The sequence below is a fragment of the Callithrix jacchus genome, chromosome 6 (assembly GCF_049354715.1).
Source record: "Callithrix jacchus isolate 240 chromosome 6, calJac240_pri, whole genome shotgun sequence".
Classification (NCBI taxonomy): domain Eukaryota; kingdom Metazoa; phylum Chordata; class Mammalia; order Primates; family Cebidae; genus Callithrix; species Callithrix jacchus.
Genome location: NC_133507.1, coordinates 45,883,063 through 45,908,574, shown reverse-complemented (window position 1 = coordinate 45,908,574; position 25,512 = coordinate 45,883,063). Strand labels below are relative to the sequence as shown.

The 25,512-nt window shown below is 37.0% G+C and overlaps 1 protein-coding gene across 6 annotated transcripts in view; it reads left to right on the top strand.

The window, feature by feature from the left end:
- Positions 1-22,110, top strand: part of NUP35 (nucleoporin 35) — a 40,708-nt gene extending 18,598 nt beyond the window's left edge. For 3 of the 6 annotated variants that reach the window (XM_078327195.1, XM_002749244.5, XM_078327193.1), the window contains exons 5-9: positions 11,941-12,082; positions 16,515-16,584; positions 17,337-17,465; positions 18,532-18,696; positions 20,301-22,110. In XM_078327195.1, the coding sequence (XP_078183321.1) occupies positions 11,941-12,082; positions 16,515-16,584; positions 17,337-17,465; positions 18,532-18,696; positions 20,301-20,378 (584 nt within the window). In that variant the 3' untranslated portion in view covers positions 20,379-22,110. Of the gene's footprint in view, positions 1-11,940; positions 12,083-16,514; positions 16,585-17,315; positions 17,466-18,531; positions 18,697-20,300 lie in introns of all 6 variants that reach the window. The other 3 variants (XM_035304335.3, XM_008998590.5, XM_035304336.3) reach the window with 1 other exon arrangement.
- Positions 22,111-25,512: the final 3,402 nt, after the last annotated feature.

The following is a 25,512-nucleotide window of genomic DNA, read 5'->3' as shown; positions in this document are numbered from 1 at the left end:
GGCTCTCCATCTTCCATATTCAGATATAGCAATGGCAGATCAAGTCCTTTGTTATACTTCCGTATCTCTAACTTTACTTTTCTGCCTTCTCCTGCTGCTGAGGGCTCATTTGATTATATCAGGCCTATGAGGATAATCTAAGATAGTTCCTTATTCTAAAGTCAGCTGAGTAGTAACCCTAAGTTAATTGGCAGTTGGTGGTTGATTGGATTACCAACCAGTCAAACCAGAGGACAGATATGTTGGAGCCCTCTTTTGGCCAAGTGCAGTGGCTCAAACCAGTAATCCCAGCACTTTAGGAGGCCAAGGAGAGCGGATTACTTGAGACCAGGAGTTTGAGACCAGCCTGGTCAACATGGGGAAACCCTGTCTCTAGTAAAAATATAAAAATAAGCCAGGCATGATGGTACACTCTTGTAATCCCAGCTACTTGGGAGGCTAAGGTGGGAGGATTACTTGAAACTGGGAGGCAGAGGTCAGAGTGAGCTGAGATCCAGCCACTGTACTCCAGTCTAGGTGACAGAGTGAGACTTTGTCTCAAAAACAAACAAAACAAAAAAACAAAAGAAATCTTGGAGACCTTGGTAGAAGTCTATCATGTACGTCATAGTGAAACATCTAGAATGTCACCCTAGTCTTTTTAGCTACATAACTGAGGTTGAATGTTAGGAAAATAAGTTTTTAACAGCTTTAAGCTGATCAAACTGTAACAAATGGGTGGATGATGATGCTTTGTTATACACAGAAATAGTGACTATTCAGTTATTTGAGTCATGCCAGGTGCCACTGGCTCACGCCTGTAATCCCAGCACTTTAGGAGACTGAGGCAGACGGATCACTTGAGTCCACAAGTTTGAGACCAGCCTGGCTAACATAGTGAGATGCCTGTCTCCACAAAAAAATTAAAAAATTATCCTGGCATGGTAGCACACACCTGTAGTCCCAGCTACTCGGAGGCTGCAGTAGGAGGATCACTTGAGCCTGGGAAGTCGAGGCTGCAGTGAGCAATGATCACACCATTGCATTCCAACCTGGGTGATGGAGTGAGACCTTGTTTCAAGAAAAATAACTAATTGAGTCAGTAAGTGATCCCAGGGACACTGAAAATCTAAAAACAGGGCTGGGTGTGGCTTGGTGGCACATGCCTATAATTCCAGCACTATGGGAGGTCAAGATGGGAGGACTACTTGAGCCAGGGAGTTTAAGGCTGCAGGGAGCTATGATTGCACCACTGCACTCCAGCCTGGGTGACAGTGAGACCTTTTCTCAAAAAAAAAATTTAAAAAGAAATGCAAAAACACATGATGTTAAGTAATGTTTTATGTTTTAGTGGCTTTCTTAGTTGACTGAAAAGTAAACATCTTAATTTTCTTATTGCTGTCAAGTGGAAAAGCACAGGATTAAAGTTAATGAGTATTATTTTGTTAACTTAAGGTGGTTTTTTTTTTTTTTTGAGATGGAGTTTCACTCTTTTTGCCCAGGCTGGAGTGCAGTGGTGTGATCTTGGCTTACCGCAGCCTCCACCTCCCAGGTTAAAGCGATTCTCCTGCCTCAGCCTCCCGAGTAGCTGGGATTACAGGCATGTGCCACCATGCCTGGGTAATTATTTTGTATTTTTAGTAGAGATAGGGTTTCCCTATGTTGGTCAGGCTGTTCTCAAACTCTCGACCTCAGGTGATCCGCCCACCTTGGCCTCCCAAAGTGCTGGGTTTACAGACATGAACCACTGTGCCTGGCCAACTTATTTTTTTTTCTAATATGATAACTTCTGTGAGGTTTTGTAATTGTAGGAACCATAGATGAAAATACAAGAGCTGTGATAGGAAAAATATACCTATCATAAATTGGCCACTGGGAGCCACTGCTGCTTCTACTTTGAGTTTAAGGATTTTACATATAGAAAGTCTTAATGGGGCCTAAGTAACGAAGAATTTTTTTGAAAAGATGACAAGCTGTGGAGATCTATTATGCATGCCCAGTGATAGGTAAGAAATAGGAAAAGGGAATTGACAAGAAAATTAAGGGGACAACCTAGATTTTTCATTTAGAGCTGTTTTTTCTTAGCTTTTGTATTTAGTGTTAAGTGAAGTTTTTTTTGGTGATTAGTAAATCTTAGCTTTCTGAGATCGGCAACTTTTATAAAGAGATGTCATGGGATACAATGGCATGGATATAAGCCATTTTGTGCTTAGTTTCTTTTGCATTCAGTAAGGAGGCTGGTGGGTTATTTTTTGTTTTTGTTTTTGTTTTTTTTAACATTCTGTAATGGATGTTAAGATGTCTTTTAGAATATTATTTCTGGTGCAGGAAAACCTTGGTCATAAGTTAAAATTCTACATTAAAGAATATCAGGAACTCTTAGTTATGGTATATTACTGCCCTGGTAAAGAACATTGTAGTTTGCTCTACTTTCCCCTTCCTCGTTCCTCAGTATTTTTTCCTGCTGCTATTTAAGTTATCTTCTGCTTTTCTTCTTGCTTTATATTTTTTCTTAATTTTTTTTTTTTGAGAAGTTCTTTCACTTATATATCAGCTCTCTTCCCACATGGTAGGTCACTAGTTAATTAACTAGAATCCTTATTTGTGTTAGCATATTGTTAACAGGTTAAGTGTGATATTAAGTGATAGTAGTACTTTATGGCTGGTTTTGTTGATGCGAGGACATCAGAGTTTTGATAGTGTTTTTGGAAGAGGAGGCTAAAAGGGACTCTTATTTTTCCTGTTTGGGTTAGCTGCTCCCTACATGTGCTCCTTTTAAAGCCCTCTCTGCTCGGCTTTCATCTGTTTTTATTACTTGATTATGAACTCCTTTAGGACCGATTTTTCCTGTGTCTTCAGTGTTTACCCATTTCAGAGCTGGGTACAAAGGGCCTCAGTAAATGTTTGTTGACTGAATGTATTGATGGATATAAGCTGTAGAAATTTGAATGGTGGCTTCCAAAACAATGTCCATATACTAATCACTGGAACTTGTGACTGTTACATTTGATTAAGTTAAGGATTTCCAGAGGTGAGGCTCTCAAGGAGCATCTAAAAAGTTAAAGAGGGAAGGGGAGAGAATCCTGGATTGCCTGGATGGCACCTAAATCCAATCACAGGGGTCCTTGTAGGTAAGAGGTGGAAAGAAATTTGAAACAGAAGAGGAAGAGAAACATATAGAAGAGAGAGAAGGTGATGTTCAGAAGTGGGCAGAGATTGGAGTATTGTTTCCAAAGCATGCCATCAGTCACCAGAAGGTGGAGGAGGCAAGCAGTGGATTCTTCCTTGGAGTCTCCAGCAAGCATGCCACCTTGCCAACAACAAAATTTTGGACTTCAGGCCTTCAGAACTTGTAAGAGAATAAATTTCTATTTTAAGCCATTCAGTTTGTGGTAATTTGTTACAGCAGCCACAGGTAACTAATATATGTATATAGTGTTTTCAGACAATGACATTCCAAAACCAGTATCTACTACTGAATAAGAGGCTTGCAGTATTTGCATCCAACTTGGCAAGGCATGATTTTTCTTTAATAATACCTAATAAACACTAATCTTTTCTAGACTATAGTAGTTTCTTATTGTTGGTGAACCATATTATCACAAATTAATGCCTTAAAACAACGCAAATTTATTGTTACAGTTGTGGAGGCCAGAAGTCTAAAAATAGGCCTCAGTGGACTAAAATCAAGATGTTAACAGGACTGCATTCCTTTCTAGAGGGGAATTTATTTTTTTCTTTTCCAACTTTTAGAGGCTGCCCATATTCTTTGGCTTATGTCCCTCTACCATCTTCAGAGCCAGCAGTGTCCAGTGAGTCTTTCTACATCATTCTTTTCCTTCCCTCTTCCCCTTTTAAGGACCTTGTTGGTTATATTGGGCCTATTTGGATAATCTAGGATTATCTTATTTTTAGCTAGTCACCAAAATCTCATGTCAGATTAGCTGTGGTACCATTGAGTGGTCTCTAGTTATGGTGGGGGCGATATTTTATGTTTTAGTCAAAATAACAAATGTAGATAGTTTTAGAAAATTAAATAGAACTTACTGTAATCCTAGCACTTTGGGAGGCTGAGGCGGGTGGATCACCTGAGGTCAGGAGTTCAGGACCAGCCTGGCCAACATGGTAAAACTCTTTCAGCCTATTGGTCAGGCTGGTCTGGGCATGGTGGTGGGCGCCTGTAATCCCAGCTATACTCAGAAGTCTGGGAGAGGAGAATTGCTTAAACCTGGGAGGTGGAGGTGGCAGTGAGCCAAGATTGCACCACTGTGTGCCAGCCTGGGCAACAAGAGTGAAACTCCATCTCAAAAAATAAATAAATAGAACTTTTAATGCTTATAATGAAATGCAGTAATATTTAACCTTATTATGAACTAGCCAGACCAGATCTTAGAGCTATCTTTTTGGAATTTACTTCCATGTCCAAATGAGATGCTGTATTAGTTTACTCCTGCCATTGTAACAAATTATCACAAATTTAGTGGCTTAAAACACTTCATATTTATTATGTTAAGAGTTTTGGAAGTCAGAAATCCAAATCAGTTCCACTGGGCTAAAGTCAAGGAGTTGATAAGATTGGTTCCCTTTGGAGATTCTGTGGACAATCAGCTTCCTTGTTTTTTTTTTTTTTTCCCCCCCAGCATCTAGCTGGATTTTTGTTTGTGCCTCCTTCCTCCATCTTCAAAGCATATAATTGCAGTCTCTGCTTCCATCATCACATAACCCTCTCTGAAGTAAAATCGCCTTCTACTTCCCTCTTGTAAGGATACTTAATGGTTACATATAGGGCCCACCTGGATAATCTCCCCATCTCAGGATCTGTAATCACATCTGCAGGGTCCCTTTTGCACATAAGATTTCAGGGATTAGGATGTTGCCATCTTGGAGGACTGTTACTTAGCCAGCCACATTTTATTAAAAATTAAGAAATATTGCTAATTCTTAATTTTCAGTTTTTATTTTTGCTATGTTTCTCTTAAAGTAATTGAAGATATTATATTTATTATATTCCCCCTCACATTATCTGAATATAGTTATATCTAACTTTATTCCTTTGTCAGTGTTTGTATTATTGTGACTGTGTAAATACTGCTCAGTGCTGAACCAATTAATAGGATTCTTTCTGTAAAACTCTTGATTCTCCAGTAGTTAATAATTGTAATTTTTTCTGTTAGTCTAATTTTCTATGTGCCATTTGTTCCCTTTATTTTAAGCAAACATTCTGTTGCTATGGTACCTACCTGCTTTAGTACATTCATTTTTCAAGCACATTTTTTTTCTTTGTTTTAAACTGAGAACTTCTCTCTCTTAGCCTCTGTCTTGATTTCTTGTTTTGGGGTGATATATGACAATCATTCTAGGACTTGCAAGTTTCTAGTGTTGAGTTCTTTTTCCTAGAAAGCATGCCTTCCTCTTTATGTCCTAATTTTGGTGAAGAACATATTTGAGTAGCTTTCTAAGAAAGTTTTATTAGGAAGTAAAAATTTAAGACCTCATGTCAGAAATGCTTTTTTTTTTTCAGTCTTCACACTTGATTGATAGTATATCTAGGTATATCAGGTTAGAATTTTGGAGGCATCATTCCATTGTCTTCTGCCTTCCGGTGTTATGTGGAAGCAATTTGCAGTAATGATTCCTGAGTTTTTGTATGCGAACTGTTTCCCAAAATTTATGATCTCTCTGTGGTTGGTATTCTCAATTTCACAAACGTGACTTGGTGTGGAACTTTTTTATTTGTTTTGCTGGAGAATTGATGGATCCTTTGCATCAAAATGCTTGTATTCTTCAGCTCTGGGGAACTTCCCTGTATTTGTTTGATAATTGCTTTCTCTATTCCATTTTTTTTGGAATTTCTTCTGATTGTATATTGCATTACTGTAGAGATTTCTAATTATCTATTTTTTTCTCCTTTCTGGTATTGTTTATACCTGTATGCTACTTTCTGAGAGATTTTCTCAATTTTTTTTGTGCTTTTTCTTTTGGCTTTTGTTTTGTTTTGAGACAGAGTTTTGCTTTGTTGCCCAGGCTGGAGTACAGTGGTGCAATTTTGGCTCACTGCAACCTGCCTCCCAGGCTCGAGTGATTTTCCTGCCTCAGCCTCCCAAGTAGCCTGGACTACAGATGTTGCACACCATGCCTACCTAATTTTTTGAATTTTTAGTAGAGACAGGGTTTTGCCATGTTGGCCAGGCTGGTCCTGAATTTCAGACCTCAAGTGATCCACCTGCATCAGCCTCCAAAAGTACTGGGACTACAGGTGTGAGTTACTGTGCCCCACCATGTCAATCAATTTTTTATTTTCTCTGTCATTCCAGTTCCAAGAATCTTTTTGTTGTTGTTCTTTGAATGTACTTAGACATATAGCATTATGTTCTTTCATAGGTAAAATGTCATAACAGTGAGGTTAATAGCAGTCTTTTTTTATACTTGCTCTTATTGTCTCATCCCTTCTAGTTCTTGGTATTTTTTTTTCACCCTTCTGTCATTGCTGGTGAGCAAATATTTAGCAAATGAGGCACTAAAAAGCTACTTGGAATAAGTGTATGTATAGGGTTCAGTATTGGCAGTGAGGTAGAATTGTTGGAGAGAAGCTGTTTTGTATCTTGCTTGGCTTCATTTTTAAGTGTTCCCAAAGAAGTATCTTTTAATACTCAGCCTTAGTGCCTCAGCTGGTGTTCAGAACATAGGCAGGGGCATGTCTCTTTCAATTTGCAGATTTTCACTTCAATAGTTGTTTTCTGCTGTAAGGCTAATTGAATTTTGAACTGTTGAGGTTCCTTTTCTTCAGAGACAAAATCTTTAGTCTTTTGAGGGTGGAGTGGTAAAGTGACAGCTACTTGGCTGCCTGGGATAAAGAGAGGCCGGGCCTCTAAGCTCTTTTTATATACCGTATACTAGTTTTCCTTAAGTTCAGCCAGGAGGTTTTTTTACAGTATCATTGGTCCCCAAAATCTGAGACTTTTTTAAGAGGGTCTGTCATTAGGTGTTTGTGAGGGATTACAAATGAATACAGTTCCCCATGCTTGATGGGACATGTACCCATTGTTCAATATGCTCTTTGGGTACAATGTGTGTGCCATACTGCAAAGTCTGATTAAATAGTCCTTATAAGATTATCCATACTTCAGATACTAAGTTTGGGACCATCACTTCAGACCAGCTGGCTATAAATTAAGAGGTTCCCAAGACTGCTTGTAATGTTTGGTAGTTTACTAGAAAGACTCACAACCCCACTGATGAAAGTGCTGTACTCATGGTTACAATTTTATTAAAGCAAACAGAAACAAATTTGAAGTTTGTAAAGGGTTCCAAATGTGAAGTTTTGTTTCCATTGTCCTCAGGGAGATGTGTTATTCTCCCAGTGTCAATATATGGCAATATACATGGTGTACTACCAGCTAGGGAAGCTCACTGGAGTATCTGTGTCTACAGTTTTTATTGGAGTTTCCTTACATAGGCATGATTGAATTATGGAGCAAGTGGCTGATTTCTATCTCCAGTCTTCTTCCTCTTCCCAGAGGTAGGTTGATACTATATAGCTCAAAGCTTCAACCTTTTTATCATACAGTTTGTCTTTCTGGAATGACCAACCCCCACCAGGAACCACCTTGTTAGCATAAACTATCAGGTACCATTTTAGGGGCCCAACATGTGTAACAAAGGCACTTATATTGCTGGGGAAGTTCCCAGGGTTTAGATGTTACTTTCCAGGAACAGAACAAAGGCCAGACCTCTCATTGAGCGGAGACCAAATTCCTTAAGTTTTGTGCTGCTTTGTTTCATGATAAGAAGTTAACACTACGGGGAACCTCTTTTTTCCACATTTCCTTTGGCTTTTATCTGTTTAAAATTTACTAGTCTTTTTATCTCTTATTTTCATTTAGGTTAGTGGCCTATTTTGAAATAATTGAATCTGCTCTTTAATTGAAGACATTTTCATAAAGGGTAATAAGGTCTTTTACCCTCTGCTTTAATCCAGTCTTAGGAAGAATGTCTGAATAGTGATTTACCCAAGGAGACACGTTACAGTATGTTTTGATGTGGTTTGATAGGCACACTTGCTTTCCATCTTATAAAGCATGGCATGTGGGCACCAGAAGTTTGATTAAAAGGAAGTAAAATCAGTGGAGCAATTAAACATTAACTAGGTGGGGGGCAATTATGCTAAAGTTATATAAATAGTTTTAGATTATGTATAAGTAATTATATTTTTCAGAGTAGTTGACAGGGCAAAAATTAGGTTGCTTATTCGTTTGAGACTTAATTTTGATTTGTTTTATTTTTAAAGGTTGTAATGGTTGTCACGATTCTAGCCTTCATTCAATTTCTTGCTTGAAGGTTATTATATGATGTAGCATTAACTAAATTTTATCTTCTTAATGGTAATACTTATAGACCATAGAAAATTTGGATTGGCTTCAGATTATATAGTAAAATGCCTTTTACTGTCTTTGGTTTGTTAATGGATGTCTTTGTAGGAAGAACTAAATTTAGTTAAGATTATCTTTGATATAAATATATGCTTCTGCTTACTTACTAAAGCAATAGTTGGTAAGTTTGTTGATAACCAGCTTCTTAAAAATATAATAGCACTTGTCAAAGTGGGATGTTTCATTTTAAATCAGCCTTGTTTTAAAATATATTGAACAGGTTGAGTATCCCTTATCAGAACTGCTTGGGACCAGAAGAGTTTCAGATTTTGGAATACTTACATTATAACTATCAGTTGAGCATTGAAAATCTGAAATATCCTTTGAGTGTTATGCTGGTGCTTCACAGGTTATAGGTTTTGAAACAATTTGTATTTTGTATTTTCAGATTTGGGATACTCAGCCTATACCTATTAAATGCTTCTGTGGTGATGAGGGGAAAAAATTGTTAAATGTATTAGAGGACAATATACTTTAATATTCCTACACATGTAACCTAAACGTTTGTACAAATACAACAATATCCAGTATAGTTGAAGATTACCTGAAAGAGAATTTTTAAAAAGGTTTAACAAATATTACTTAGTTATTATGTCTATAGCGAACCTGTAACACAAGACTTAGGTGTAACTCCAAAAATAAGATGGGACAATAGACAAGAACTTAAAAAAGTTGACTGTTGTTCGTAGTACATAACTTCAATATAAATTAAGCATTTGGTTCAGTTATTCTGCATAGAGAGCACAAATATCAATTCATAAAGTCAAATCTAAAAGACTTCTAGAAATAATGTCCATGTCTTGCCTCCAAATGATATCAAAACAAAACTACAGCTTGGACAGGATCAAAAGAGTTATTAAAGAAAACCTACAATGCAACGATATCATTCTAACTGAAGAGAAAAAATACCATCACTTAAGAATTTCAAAAATCTGCTGGGCATGGTGGCTCACGGCACTTGGGAGGTGAAGGCGGGCAGATCACCTGAGGTCAGGAGTTTGAGACCAGCCTGCCAACCTGGTGAAACCTCATCTCTACTAAAAATACAAAAATTAACCAGGTGTGGTCGTGCATGCCTTTAATCCCAGCTACTCTGGAAGCTGAGACAGGAGAATCGCTTAAACCTGGGAGGCAGAGGTTGCAGTGAGCCGAGATTGTGCCATGGTGCAAAAAAAAAAAGAATTTCAGAAATCTTAACTCTTTAGGTTTACTAAACAATTTGAGTTTCTACATTCTTTGAATTCAAATTTAGAAACGAACTAAACTTTTTCTTCCTCTTTCTTCCTCTCTTTACTCCTTTTTTTCTTTCTTTCCTTCTCTCCTTTAAAAAAAAAAAGAAAAGAAACTAGAACTAATCTAATTTAACCTACTAATGTAAACTTTACTTTAGGAAAAAGATGTTTCAGATTACTGCACATCTGTTAAGTTTATTTAAGATCTGTTTTATTCAGAACACTGTCCTAGACCTTACTAGAAAACAAGATGTTCAAATGGTAGTTCTGTTTTTAGTTCTTCAAATAGTCTCCAAACTGCTTTCTGCTGGGGCTGAACTAATTTATAATTTATATTTTCACCAACAGCATATAAGGATTACCTCTGCAGCCTCAACAATACTGTTGTTTTTTAACTTTTTTTTTTTTTTTTTTTTTGAGATGGAGTCTCACTGTCACCCAAGCTGGAGTGAAGTGGTGTGATCTTGGCTCACTGCAACCTCGGCTCCCTGGATTCAAGTGATTCTTCTTCCTCAGACTCCTGAGTAGCTGGGATTATAGTGCCTGCCACCACACCTGGCTAGTTGTATTTTTGGTAGAGATGGGGTTTTGCCCAGTTGGCCAGTCTGGTCTCGAACTCCTGACCTCAGGTGATCCACCCGCCTCGGTCTCCCAAAGTACTAGGATTACAGGTTCGAGCCACCTAGCCTGGCCTATTTTCTATTTTTTGACCTTTTAATAATAGCAGCCATTCTGATTGGTGTGAGATGGTATCACATTGTGTTTTTGAATTGCAGTCTCTCTGATGATTAGTAACATCGAACATTTTTTTCATGTTTGTTGGTCTCCTGCATGTCTTTTGAGAACTTTTTGATTCTTTTTTAATTTAAGTTCTTTACAGATTGTTTTGTTGGATGCATACTTTACACATGTTTTCTCCCATTCTGTAGGTTGTCGATTTATTATTTTGATAGTTTCTTTTGCTGTGCAGAAGGACATTAGTTTAATTAGGTCCCACTTGTCAATCTTTTATTTTGTTGCATTTGCTTTTGAGATATTATTAGTTGTAAAGGCTTTGCTGGTTTCTTACCTCACTTAAAGCTTTGGCTTTTACAGTGGCTTTGTAAAGTTTTTCTTCACCATCCCCATATTGCTGCCTCTCTGCTCTCACCTCCTTGTTCTCATCTCATATCCCCCTCACTCACTGTGCAAATAGTGGCCTTCTTGCATTCATCTAAGACCAGTCATGTCTTTTCTCAGGGCCTTTGTTCTTAGTTTCTCTACAAAATGTTTTGCTTCTCTTGTCATTTAGGTTTTTGCTTTAACACACCTCAGTGAAATCTCTTTTCTTTTAACCCTTTCACACAAATTGTCCATGTCTCCCTTCTCTGCTTTATTTTTTTTTTCTACATAGCATTTTTAGTTTTGTAGCACACTAAATATTTACTTATTTGTCTCTCTTTGTCTAGAATGTAGGCTCCATTAGGGATGGATTTTTTTGTTTTTATTTGTCTTGCTTGTTTATTGCTATACCTTCAGTACCTAGAATGATGCTTGGTGCATATTTAAGTGCTGAAAAAATATTTCTTGAATGAGTAAATTATTATTGCTACTGTGAAGATGAAAGGGAAATAGTCTCTGCTTCTCACAAATGTATAGCCTTGATTGGACAGTTCTTCTGAGGTAAAATGAATTTGTAAAGTGTTTAGCATGGCATGTTAGACACAGAAGTACTCATTAATTGGTAGCTGTTACTGAAGAATAAGAAATAAAAGGATAAGACATGTTAGATGGAAATGGTCTGAATAAAAGAGAATTCCATTCACATTTTAAGGAGTAGGGTAGATACTGTTTAGGGGCATACTGGAAAAGTAAGGTTGCAACCATGTAGCTGAGGCCAAGGCATTCAGATTTTGTTCTGTGAGTAATTGCATTTTTACATGTTCTTAAGGCAGAGGTGCTTTGATGAAAGTGGTAGATTTGGAAGGTGAAACCAACAGAAGTCCTTGAGGTTTCCTGGGATATCTGGATATCCAACAGAAGATCTGGATATCTTCTGATGTCGGCTTAACCAGACATGCTTAATAAAGCATTTTGATAATTTATCATACCTAGTAAAACATTTGCAAAATTATAAACTATGCTCAATTACTTTCTCTAATTGTGTAGTAGCATGAAATTGCTATTTGACCACAGTTGTATGTTTTGAACTATTTATGTAATTGCAAGCTTTATTAGACTTTTTTATTTAAAACTAAGATTTTTGATTTAAAATTAAGATGTTTATTCTGGTAACTAACTTGCTAAATATCCTAATATAGGGCAAAGTATGTTTAGTCCAGCAAGTATCGGTCAGCCACGAAAGACGACATTATCTCCTGCCCAATTGGATCCTTTTTATACTCAAGGAGATTCTTTGACTTCCGAAGATCACCTCGATGACTCTTGGGTGACTGTGTTTGGGTAAGGTTTTTGGATCATTTACCTTTTTAAAAACCCCACTCTAACTTTTTATAATGAATATAATCAAACATGCAGAAAAATGGAAAGAATTGCACAGCAAACACCCATATTACTACCACCTAGATAATATGGTTAACAGTTTGCTACATTTGCTTTATCTATCATTTGTCTATCAATTTATTCTTTTTGTTGGTACATTTCATAAGTTGTAGGCATTAATACGTATTATTCTCACACTTTAGCATGCATATCATTAACTAGAGTTTGATATTGGTTTGTAGTTTTTTAAATCTCTTGTCTGTTTATTTCTTCCCAAATTATTTTCTGTTAAGCATATTTGCTGGATGGAACAGGGTTGTCCTTTAGACTTAGGGAACTCCTTCCCCTTTTTCTAGTGACTAGTTCTCTACTTCTAGTGGACTTCAGTTTTGAACTAACAGATTGAACATTTACACACACACACACGTACACATACATACACTGTCACAGAGTTGATACTTTCTAGTCACAAAATATTGACTATTAATAGAAACAGAATATGTCAGTCCTAGTTACATTTTTGAATAGATTTTAGGTCCAAAATACTTGAAAATACCTTTAAAAAAATGTTTTTATTTCCATAGATTTTGGGGAAGAGGTGCTTTTTGTTCCATGAGTAAGTTCTTCACATGATTTGTGAGATTTTGGTGCACCCATCTCCTGAGCAGTATACACTGAACCCAATTTGTAGTCCACCTAGGCCTCCCAAAGTGCTGGGATTACAGGCATGAGCCACCATGCCAGGCCAAATTTTCTGAACTTTTATGCTCTGTTTCCCTTTTAAAATAGAATACTTTTAACAGCACCCAAGTCACCTTTTGAATGCTTTGCTGCTTAGAAATTTTTTCCTTCAGATACCCTAAATTATCTCTCTCAAGTTAAAAGTTCCACAAATATCTAGGCAGGGGCAAAATGCCACCAGTCTCTTTAAAACATAACAAGAGTCACCTTTGCTCTAGTTCCCAACAAGTTCGTCATTTTCATCTGAGACTACCTCAGCTTGGACCTTATTGTTTATATTACTATCAGCAGTTTTGTGAAAGCCATTCAACAAGTCTCTAGGAGGTTCCCAACTTTTCGCATTTTCCTGTCTTCTTCTGAGCCCTTCAAACTGTTCCAGCCTTTCCCTGTTACCCAGTTCCATAGTCAGTTCCACATTTTTGGGTATCTTTTCAGCAATGCACTGCTCTACTGGTACTAATTTACTCTGTTAGCCCATTTTCATGCTGCTGATAAAGATATACCCAAGACTGGGAAGAAAAAGAGGTTTAATTGGACTTACGGTTTCACATGACTGGGAGGCCTCAGAATCATGGCAGGAGGCGAAAGGTACTTCTTACATGGCAAAGTCAAGAGAAAACGAGGAAGAAGCAAAAGCAGAAGCCCTTGATTAACCCGTCAGATCTCGTGAGACTCACTCACTATCAGAATAGTGTGGGAAAGACTGGCCCCATGATTTAATTACTTCCCCCTGGGTCCCTCCCACAACACGTGGGAATTCTGGGAGGTACAGTTAAAGTTGAGATTTTGGGCGGGGCAGGGTCACAGCCAAACTGAATCACATGCTGATACTGTAATGTTTCTATTTACTATATATTTTTGGGGATTAAAAAACATAAAAATAACACGTGAGCTCCTTGCAGGAAGAAAGGTGCACAATAAATGTTTAGTGGATTTTATGTATTCAATTTATTTAAAATTAAAAAATTTAAAAGATATGTAAGAAAGTACAATGAAGTCTTCCCTTTTCCTTTATTTATTATTATTATTTTTATTTATGTTTTTTTGAGACAGAATCTTGCTCTGTCACCTAGGCTAGAGTGCCAATGGCATGGGCTCGGCTCACTACAACCTTTGCTTCCTGGGTTCAAGCAGTTCTCTTGTCTCAGCCTCCTGAGTAGCTAGGATTACAGACGTGCGCCACCAAGCCCGGCTAATTTTTGTATTTTTAGTAGAGATGGGGTTTCTCCATGTTGGTCAGGCTGGTCTTGAACTCCTGACCTTGTGATCCGCCTGCCTTGGCCTCCCGAACTGCTGGGATTATAAGCATGAGCCACTGTGCCCGGCCCTCTTTTACTTTTGTCCCTAGCTAGTTTTCTTCCTCTTTAAGGCAATGATTGCCACCTGTTTTTTTGTGTATGTTTCCAGAGAGATTTTATGTGTTATTGATTCTGTTAGGTAAAAAGCAGGATCATTGCATTCTGTTGTTCTCTAGAAAGCCTATACTCAGTCCTATATCAGTAGCAATTGGGCTGGCATGTTTTTTTTTTTTTCTTTGAGACAGTCTGTTACATAGGCTGGAGTGTAGTAGCATGATCATAGCTCACTGAAGCCTCCATTTCCTGGCCTCAGGCAATCCTTCTGGCTTAGTCTCATGAATAGTTGGGAAAAGAGGCATGAGCCAGTTTGGATGCATGTTTTTGAAAATAGATATCCACTCTTAAATCTGTTTTTCAGGCTCATAGTAGTGGTTTAACTTTTAAGATTTTCAGTAATTAGGTAAATTACTTGAAGCACTCCTAGTCTTCTTTCACATTTCAGACATTAACTTTCCCAGCTATTTATTTTTTACTTTTATGTTTTAATAACCCTCTATGACTTTAATTTTAAGAACTGAGGCATTCTCCTTTAAGGGATAAAGTATGCTATTTTGATCATTTATGGGGAAGTACCTCTAAAAGATACATTATATATGTTCTTTCTTTGGCAATTTAACTTTTTCCTACTGACTTAGGGTTATGAAATATTCATTGTTTTGGGTGATTCTACTATAGAGTATTGGGATATAAGTTTCTACTTAAAGTGGTCCAAGAGTTTTAGAATTATGTTTTATTTTTTCAGCACTTCCCTCACTGGCAGCCATTCTTTCTTATTTTCATTTTTGTTTTATTTCTCCCCTGTAGGCACCCAACCTATTTGTTTTTCTTTGTGATTAGAAATTTCATGTCCAGATTTTATGCAAATGAATTTTCAGTTCTGATTACAGTGAATATTTTATTCACATAGATTTTATTTTGTTTAATGAGACGAGGTCTTACTCTGTCACTCAGGCTGGAGTGATCTCAGCTCACTGCAACATCCACCTCCTAGGTTCAAGTGATTCCTCTGGCTCAGCCTCCTGAGTAACTGGGACAACAGGTGCCCACTGCCATGCCCTGCAAATTTTTTGTATTTTTAGCAGAGGTGGGGTTTCACCAGGTTGGCCAGGCTAGTCTTGAACTCGTGACCTCAAGTGATCTGCCCAACCCGGCCTCCCAAAGTGCTGGGATTACAGATGTGAGCTGTCGCGCCTGGCCTCACATAGATTTTAACGTGTTTAGTTTCTCATTTATTTTTGAGACTCAGGTTTTTTTTTTTCTTCAGGGTTCTAATTCAGTCTTCAGATAACTGAAGTTCGAGATTAGAGAACCTCCAGATAGCCATGTCTATGCTATTGGTAGTGGTTGTTTTCAAGTTGAAAATAGCTTTATTAGAACTATAAAAGAATAATGTGTGATTGTAAAATATTTAAACCCTACAGAACTTTATAAAGAAGAAAGTAAAAATTACTTAGAATTTTTTCATGCAGAGATATGGCTAATTAAATTTTGGTAACCATCCTTTTAAGGGATTCTATATCATAGATATTGATGCTGAATTTTATTTTTGTTTTAAGGCTAAATTTCAGTATTTTTAAGTAATGCTCAATGTATAGTGATTTGTTTATAATTTAAAATTCCTTTTTTTTTATTTTTGAGATGGAGCCTTGCTCTGTCGCCCAGGCTGGAGTGCAGTGGCGCCATCTCGGCCGCCTCCTGGGTTTAAGCAGTTCTCCTGCCTCAGCCTCCTGAGTAGCTGGGATTACAGGCACGAGCCTAGCTAATTTTTGTATTTTTAGTAGAGACGGGGGTTTTTCTGTGTTGGTCAGGCTGGTCTTAAACTCCTGACCTCGTAATCTGCCCACCTCAGCCTCCCAAAGTGCTGGGATTACAGGCATGAGCCACTGTGCCTTGCCAAAAATTCTTTATCTTTTCATAACCCTAGTATACCTAAATATATTGCATATAAACATACACATATTGAAATAAATTATATATAAAACAGCAACTTTATAGCTTTTTTCTAAGACCTGGATAATGGCAATGAGAGTAGCATTTTTAGAGACTTTAGAGGTAGAATCTGAGGATGGAGAAGGATGGCTTAATCAAGACTGACTTTAAGGTGTTTGCTTTTGAGTGACTGACTGACTGGTCATTCACAGAATTAGCACCTATCGGGGTAAACAGGATGATCAGGGCTCTTTTGTTAATGTTCTACACAGTTGGGGGAATTTCTCTTGAAACATTATTTTGTATTAATTTGCATTCAGGATAGTAGAAGCTGACTGTTTTGTTTGGAAAACTCTTTTCTATAGGTTTCCTCAAGCATCTGCTTCCTACATATTGTTACAGTTTGCACAGTATGGGAATATCTTAAAACATGTGGTAAGGCTTAATTTTTTTCAGTTCAAAGTCTTGACTAAGTTGTGAATTGAGAGAAACTTTGATTCTGAATTTTGTGGGTTTTTTTTAACTTAGTTTTTAAAAAATGTTTTGTATAATATGTCCTTTTGAAGTCTGGAAGGCTAGAAGTTGCATAGTTTTTGATAAAAAGAGATAAAGTGAGAAGATATGGAGAAGAGAGTTTGAAAATCTACCTCCTCTCACCCCTTTTCTTACATAGTTTACAGTCTTAAAAAAGATAAATTATACCAAATATTATATACTGTTTTCCAGTTTGAGCTTCTTTTATTGGGGATAAAGGAAGTGGGAGGAGGTTCCTGAACTTTTAGAGTATTTAGAGCTTTATAGCTCTAACATTTAAAAAACTACCTTGTGCTACAAGTTATAAGTAACAAATCCTTTTTTGTTACTAGAGATTGATTTAATTAACTCCTATACAAAATCAAATTGAGTAGTTTTAAATAATTTTATGGCAAGTGTTGCTGTGATCTCTTTATAAGAAACATTTTGAGAAGCATTTTACTTTCAGAGAATGTGTACATATTTATTGTAGAGAATTGAGATATTGTTGAAGCTGTTTTAAATGCAACTTTTGTTGAACTTTACAACTTTTTGTAAGGCATCAAATATGAAATGGAAGTAAATTTGTCTTCACATTTCTATTTTCTAGTACAATTCATTAGATGTAGGTTTTATATATTTTCTATTTTTAGAGACAGTTTCATTCTTTGCAGATGTCTAACACAGGAAATTGGATGCATATTCGTTATCAGTCTAAACTGCAGGCTCGGAAAGCCTTAAGCAAAGATGGAAGGATTTTTGGAGAATCCATCATGATTGGTGTGAAACCATGTATTGACAAAGTAAGTTATTGGTGATGTAAGGAAAGTAGCTTAATCTATATGAAGAGCACAAGACCAAGCATTGAAATTGGTGGTGATTGTCACTTGGTTTCACTGTATCTCTTTATCTTAGTTTGTAAAATGTGATGATATTTACAGTACTCTTCGTGGTAAGCCAAAGGTATTTAATCATAGACTTTAGAATTTAAAGATAATCCATCCTCACCTCTTCATTTTTCACTTAAAGGAAAGAAAGCAAGAGGGCTTAAGTAACTTGTCCAGAGTTGTTAAAGGTGAGGCCTAGATTTTAGGTCTCTTGACTGCTAATCCATTCTCTTGTGCAAAGTGATACCAGATTCTTTTAAGTACTTAAACGGGATGGTGCTATTTCAGAATGAATTAGTTCTTGTGAATGTTAACTTTTAAATTCCAAAGGTTTTTGCTTCAAAATATTTCTATTTCAAATATTTTTAAATTATTCTGTATATACTCATTAAATAGTACAGAGTACAATTTAAACTTTTCTTTGTGGCTTGTTAAATCATCGTGAACATTCTTAAGTCTATGTGAACTTGTTCTACATACCAGGCATTGTGCTTGGTGCTAGTATACACACATTAATGAACAAAGCAAGACGTTCCTATTCTTAGAATCTGTTATAGCTGTGTAGTTATATAGTTATCATACTGTGCTGTAACAAATGTTTGCAGAGGACAGAAGAGTATTTGGTATTACTGAGCACTAAATAGCTTTGGATTTTGATTCTTTCCAATCCACATTTCCCTGAGATTTTTTTTGTCCTTGCTGATTTTTCATAGTGTTTCAGGAAATTCTTGTTTCTGTGGTCTGTAGTTATATTGAGATTGTTTGAGGTCACTGAAGTGAGATTTCTGGCTGAGCATTCAGTCTCAAATGCTACCTAATAAGCATATATTTTCTCAAGCCTAAAATTATTTGAAAGTTTAATTAGATCAAATAAAGTATTTGATCTTTATCTTTTAATTAAATTTTCTTTCCAAGCAGGATGTAATACTGGATGATATGTATTATGTTTATAAACAAAGGAGTTGTTTCTTTGTTTCTCCAGAGTGTTATGGAAAGCAATGACAGATGTGCTTTATCATCACCATCTTTAACCTTTACACCACCAATCAAAACTCTAGGTACACCAACACAACCTGGAAGTACTCCTAGGATTTCTACCATGAGACCTCTTGCTACAGCATACAAAGCTTCTACTAGTGATTATCAGGTATTTTAAGGATTGGATTTAAAAAGGTGTACTTTAACGGTTGAGTGCATAGCATTCTTAACTTTTTCATTGTATTGATTTGTGTGCCCTTTAATGTTTCCTGATGAGGCCATTACCTTGATGAAACCTTCATACTTTAAAAATGTTCTGTTTTAAAGTTAGCATCTTGGCTAGTCGGAAGTTTATCATGAATTAAAAATTATTTGCCATTCCTTAAAATTTTTAGAGAGTTGTTTTAACTTTTTCTAAGTTATAGTTGCATACATACAAAATATATACTGTGTACATCTTTGACATGAGGCCACATTAAAACTATTAAATTGATGACCAAATCGATGGTATCCAAAGTGCAGAATCTTAGGTTGGAGTATCTTTGGTTATTGAAATGAAGACATTGACCAACTCCCATTTAGACAGAAAAAATTTCTCATTTCAAAAAAGCTTAACTATGTCTTCGAAGAATCATAGATTTATTATAACCTCATTCAGTTTATTATTGTCTCCTACTGATTAGCCAAGGGTTCTGAACTTAACCAGCTGCAGAAATAGGTCCTGAAAACACGGTACATGAAACACTTGTGCTTTAGTAGGGCAGATAGTGGTAGTTCAGTTTTTTGACTTCCTCTGAAATTTAGAGATTATTCTAGAACTGTTTTTTTCCTTTAGTTTCTATTACTGTTATTTTAAATTCTCCAACTTTTTTTTTTTTTTTTTTGCAGCTGTTGTGTGTGTGTGTGTGTGTGTGTGTGTGTGTGTGTTTTGAGATGGAGTTTCACTCTTGTTGCCGAGGCTGGAGTGCAATGGCACAATCTCAGCTCACCGAAACCTCCATCTCCTAGGTTCAAGCGATTCTCCTGTCTCAGCCTCCTGAGTAGCTGGGATTACAGGCATCCGCCACCACCCCTGGCTAATTTTGTATTTTGTATTAGAGATGGGGTTTCTCCATGTTGGCCAGGCTGGTCTCAAACTCCCGATCTCAGGTGATCTGCCCACCTCGGCCTCCCAAAGTGCTGGGATTACAGGTGTGAGCCTACTCGCGTGACTGCTTTTGTGTTATTTATTCAATTTTTTTTTTTTTTTTTTTTGAGGCAGAGTCTCACCCTATTGCCCAGTCTAGAGTGCAGTGGTGTGATCCCAGCTCACTGCAACCTCTGCCTACTGGGTTCAGGCAATTCTCCTGCCTCAGTTTCCTGAGTAGATTACAGGCACATGCCACCACTGCCCAGCTAACTTTTTGTATTTTTAGTAGAGATGGGGCCATGTTGGCCAGACTGGTCTTGAACTTCTGACCTTGAGTGATCCACCCACCTTGCCTCCCAAAGTGCTGGTATTGCAGGCATGAGCCACCACACCCAGCTATTCAGTTTTCTGATTTAAGAAACAGATGTTATTTGCTTTGCCAAAGGTATAAAATTTTGTTATTCTTAAAAGCATAGGATATTCTAAGTCCATATTTTAATTAAAAAAATATACAATTCAGTGCTATAAATGCATTTTGATGTTTCTCTTTTAAATGAGCAATTAACTCTAGAATTGACTATGACACTGAAGAAACAATAACCTAACAGTTTTTTTGTGTGTGTGTGTGTTTTTTTTTTTAATAGGTTATTTCTGACAGACAAACACCAAAAAAAGATGAAAGTCTTGTATCCAAAGCAATGGAGTACATGTTTGGCTGGTAGTAGAAGATCAAGGAGGAGGTTGCTACATTAAAACAGTTAGCCGAGTGCTGCTGGTTCCTTCGGTTAGTTATATAACCATTCCTGCAGTATTGGATACTATCTCATGCTTCTTTTAGAAAGAAGCCTTTTTCATTAAGGATACAGCCTATTTGTAGCTCGCACTTTAAAAGATGCTTGAGATACATTTTAAAGAAAACTAAAAGTCCCCGTAAATAGGATTTTATGCTTTCTGTAACAGTGCATGCTTCAGCACAGAAAACTCAGCACTGATTATTGTTAATTAAATAACTGAAATTGTGGTGAGACTTCATTGTCTTTGTGAAAAGATGAGGGTGAATTTCATGAAGGGGAACCATAGTTATTTCTACCAAGGCACAAAGATTATAATTAGGAATTTGAATTATGGTATTTTAATTTAGATAGTATTTAATATTTTAATTATCCTTGTTTGTATATATCTTGTCACAGAGTGTCCTCTTTGTGTATTCTAAAACCAACATTCTTTTAAAAAACCTACAGCTAAAGTTTCTTAATAATAAACATTGTCAATGATATGTGTATTAGTCTGTTTGCATTGCCGTAAAGGAATACCTGAGGCTGGGTAATTTACTTAAAAACAAAAAAAGAGATTTATTTGGCTCAGAGTTTATTTGGCTTATAGATGTAGAAGAAGCATGACACCAGCATCTGCTTCCAGTGAGGGCTTCACGGAGCTTTTACTTGCGGAGGAAAGTGAAGAAAGGCCAGCATATCACATGGTGAAGGAGAGGAAGAGAGCAGGAAGAAGGAGGTTCTAGACTCTTTTAAGTAACCAGATCTCATATGAACTCATTACTGCAGGGAGGGCACCAAGCCATTCACGAGGAATCTGGCCCCATGATCTAAAGACCTCCCACTAGTCCCTACTTCCAACATTGGGGATCATATTTCAATGTGAGAGTTGGAGGGGACAAATATCTGAATGATATCAATATGTATTGAACATTTTTGAAAGGGTGATTTATTATAAAAAGCTTTAAGTGTTCATTGAAAGAAAAACTATGTTATGAACTGTTATTTACCTGTAACCCAACTTTAATTACCATGAAATTTTGCCATACTTGTTTCTTTTCCTTTTTTAATTTTGTTTAAAGCACATCCCAGATAAGATGTCATTTTACTGTAAATACTTGAGGATATATCAGAAAAGAATATTTCTACATGGAATTACAATGTCAGTATCCCACTCCCACTGGACAGATTTAATATCTTTTTTTTTTGAGACAGTGTCTTGCTCTGTCAACCAGATTGGAGTGCAGTAGTGTGATCTTGGCTCACTGCAGCCTCTACGTCCTGTGTTCAAGTGATTCTTATGCCTCAGATTCCTGAGTAGCTGGGACTACAGGCATGTGCCATCATGCCTGACTAATTTTTGTATTTTTAGTAGAGACGGGTTTTCACCATGTTCGCCAGGTTGGTGTTGAACTCCTGACCTCAAGTAATCTTCCACCACGGCTTCCCAAAGTGCTGAAAAGTAATACTGAGGAATGTACTGGCATGAATGAAAATTCATTTATAAAGTATTTTTTCATCTGAAAACTTTCATGTTGAAGTCTTTGTTTCCAATTTAGGATTACATTTTATATCCTATTTCGTTATGTGCAGAACTCAATTATTCAAGGTAGAACTGGCTACTAAATTCCATGTTAAAAGTCCTGCATTTGTATTTGAATTAAAACACTTTTTATTAAAAGGGTTGTTGTTTATTGGAGGGGATGTTTTATTTGCATAGGCCTTCATGGAGTGTGAAGTTTGCTTTTGGCCCAAAAATATTTGTTTACTATATTTTGTTTTGTTATTTCTCCCAGTATCATATATATCTTACCCATCTTTGTATCTGTCATTTATTTAAAGAGATCCAGGAGAATTTCAGAAAGCAAGCCATCTTAGTTTTGAACACTATATAAAAACAACAAAAGTGAGATATCTGGGATGTTCGGAAAGTTACCCTGAACCAAGCCTCCTTTTAAGAGCTCAGAGAAGCTGACTTCAAACAAAAATAAATAACATGAAACTATAGTCATGCAAGATTGTTAAAAAAAGGACTAGAAGGAAAAAAATAGCATACCCGTAGACATTGAAAGCACACCAGAAAAGCATGCTTATAAAATGGATAAAAGCTATAGAGTATTCCTTAAAATTAAATTTAAGATGTTTAGAAAATGATACAAGACATGAAAGAACAACAAAAATAAAACTGAAGAACTTGGGAAAATATTAGTAATAGAGGAAAAAATCACTCAATTTTTTTTTTTGAACAGGAGTGAAAGTTTATTTAAAAGCTTGAGAACAGGACAAAAAGGAAGTAAAGTACACTTGGAAGAGTGCCAAGTGGAGGACTTGAGAGATCAGTGCCAGAAATTAAGGCTAGAATAAACAACAGCTGATGAACAACAGATAATGCCCTAAGAGAAATGAAAGATAAAAATGGAGGACTTTTAGAAATCAGAAAGAAAAAAGAAAAAGGATTAGTAGGGATACAACAAGTTTTAGAGACAGAAAAGAAAAAATGCAATATACAGAAAAAAATCAGTGACTACTTTGCTGGAAAAAATTTGGAACTACACATTGGAAGAGTAACCTGCCTACCCAAGATTATTATACTGGAAAAGCCAATAGCAATATACAAACTTTGGATTTGACTAGACAGAAACAGCAAGTGACTTATAAGAGCAAGAGTTAAAAGAGCAGCACTATGTCAGGAGGAAAAGCCTTTAAGATACCTGTGGAAAGAAAATGTTAGTAAAAGATTTTGTATCTACCCAAACTGGTTAAGTATAAAAGTAACTCCTCAGACATTATCAGTGTGCAAGAATTCAGGGAATGGGGTTGTGTCCCTTGAGTGTGTCCTGAGGAATGGACTAGAAAATGCACCTCCAGCAAGCTAAATGCCTAGAAAGATGACATAAGGTCTAGTGAGCATTTCATTTTGTTACATAATGAGCAAAGTGCTGACCAGGTTTATTGCTTAAAGCTCAGGCCAGAAGGTAGCTTTTCCCTTTCACTCTCTTTCAGGTCTACTCACACTAATAGGGCAGGAGTCAGTCTTTGGTTTACAGTAAAATACCAAGCTGAGTTATCTGTGAACCAAACCTGAGGGTCTTTCCTCCTCTGTCACCTGATAGTAGTGGTGAACCCCAATGAAGCCATGAACCGAGAGTGAGGTGCTGGTGTCTTGGAGGTAAGTTACCTGGGGCACATTTTCATGAAAGTTGGAGCCTCAGGAACTTCGTGGGCACCATCCTGAATGTACCGTGAGTTATTACTATGCTGGTCTAGTCTTAGGGTTTGTTGGATCTGACAGTACCCAGCTTGTGATGGATAGCTCTGGTCACAGTTGAAGTGCTCTGATGTGAGGAGCTACTCTTTAAATAGTGACTAGTTAACTGCTTCAGAAAAAATGACCTAGCTCCAGAAACCTAAAGGTCTGTGTTAGGACTTAGATAATCAGGGGTTGCCAGAGACTCTATGTAGCATATTTGTCTACCAGGAATGTCTCTGGCATCATGGGATTTGCCATGTTACATGACCTAAATGTTGAGTTATTTGTACTATATGCCTGAACTTGCTCCAGAACTCCCTCACTCGGCCTCACTGAAATCTAAGCCACGTAAGAAATGGGTCAGAGGGGTTTTCTTGTGTATAATTTGTGTTTCTAAAATCCAGAAGCCTGTGAAGTGCTGTATCTCTTTTTAATCATAGGAGGATCAAGATGAAATAATTTATCCTTTAGTGAGGGGTGGTCCTAACATGCTGCATACCAATGGAGCCCTCATAACTTAACTAGTGTGGTTATCCTCTGCATTTTCTTGTGGTACAATACTTATTACATAAAATTTACCATCTTAACCACACCTCCCCCCTTCTTTTGAGACAGGGTCTCTCATCCAGGCTGGAGTGCTGTGGCGTGATAACAGCTTGCTGCAGCCTCAATCTCCTGGGCTAAAGAGATCCTCCTACCTCAGCCTCCCAAGTAGCTGGGACTACAGACGTATACAAACATGCCTGGCTAATTTGTATTTTTTAGTAGAGACAGAGTTTGCCATGTTTCACAGGCTACTCTTGAACTCCTGGGCTCAAGCGATCTGCCTGCCTTGACTTCCCAAAGTGCTGGGATTACTGGTGAGAGCCACTGTGCTGATCTGATCTTAATTTTTAAGAGATGTTCACTGATATTAAATACATTCGTAATATGCAACCATCACAACTATCCATTGCCGTAATTCATTTACTATTGCAAAAATGAAACTCTATCCATTAAATAATATCCGACCCTTCTCCAAGGTCCTGGCAACCACTATTCTTTCTAGCTCCACAGTTTTGACTATGCTTCCTCATATACATGGAATCTTGCAGTATTGGTATTTTTGTGACTTGCTTATTTTATTTAACATGATTTCTTCAAGATTCATATATGTTATAACATATCAGAATTTCCTTAAGGCTGAATAACATTCTCATGTGTATATTACCACATTTGATTATTCATTTTTTGATTTGTGGTAGGGTACACAGTAACTAGAACAGAGGGTAAGAACACAGAATACATTAATATCTTGTCTAAGGTCACATAGATATTACAGCAATAGGACAAAAACTTTTTAAGAAAGCAGTTTTGTGGTACTGTGACGTTTTGAGATTTAGGTGTTTTTAGTTTCTATTTTAGGCCCAGGAGTACATATGCAATGTTGTTAAATATATTAATTGTGTGTTACAGGGATTTAGTGTACAGATTATTTTGTCACTCATGTAATAAACATAGTATATGATAGTTAGTTTTTCAGTCTTCTCCCTTCTCCCACCCTCCAACTTCTGTTGCTTCCTTCCTTGTGTTTATTTGTACTCAAATATTTAGCTTCCACATGGAATACACACAGAATGAGAATATGCAGTATCTGGTTTTCTGTTCCTGTGTTAGATTGCTTAGTATAATGGCCTGCCTCTCCATCCATGTTGCTACTCCTCTGGAGTAGCTGGGATTACAGGTATGCACCACCACACCCGGCTATTGTTTTTTAGTAGAGACAGGGTTTCCTCCATGTTGGTCAGGCTGGTCTCGAACTCCTGACCTCAGGTTGGTCTGCCCGCCTTGGCC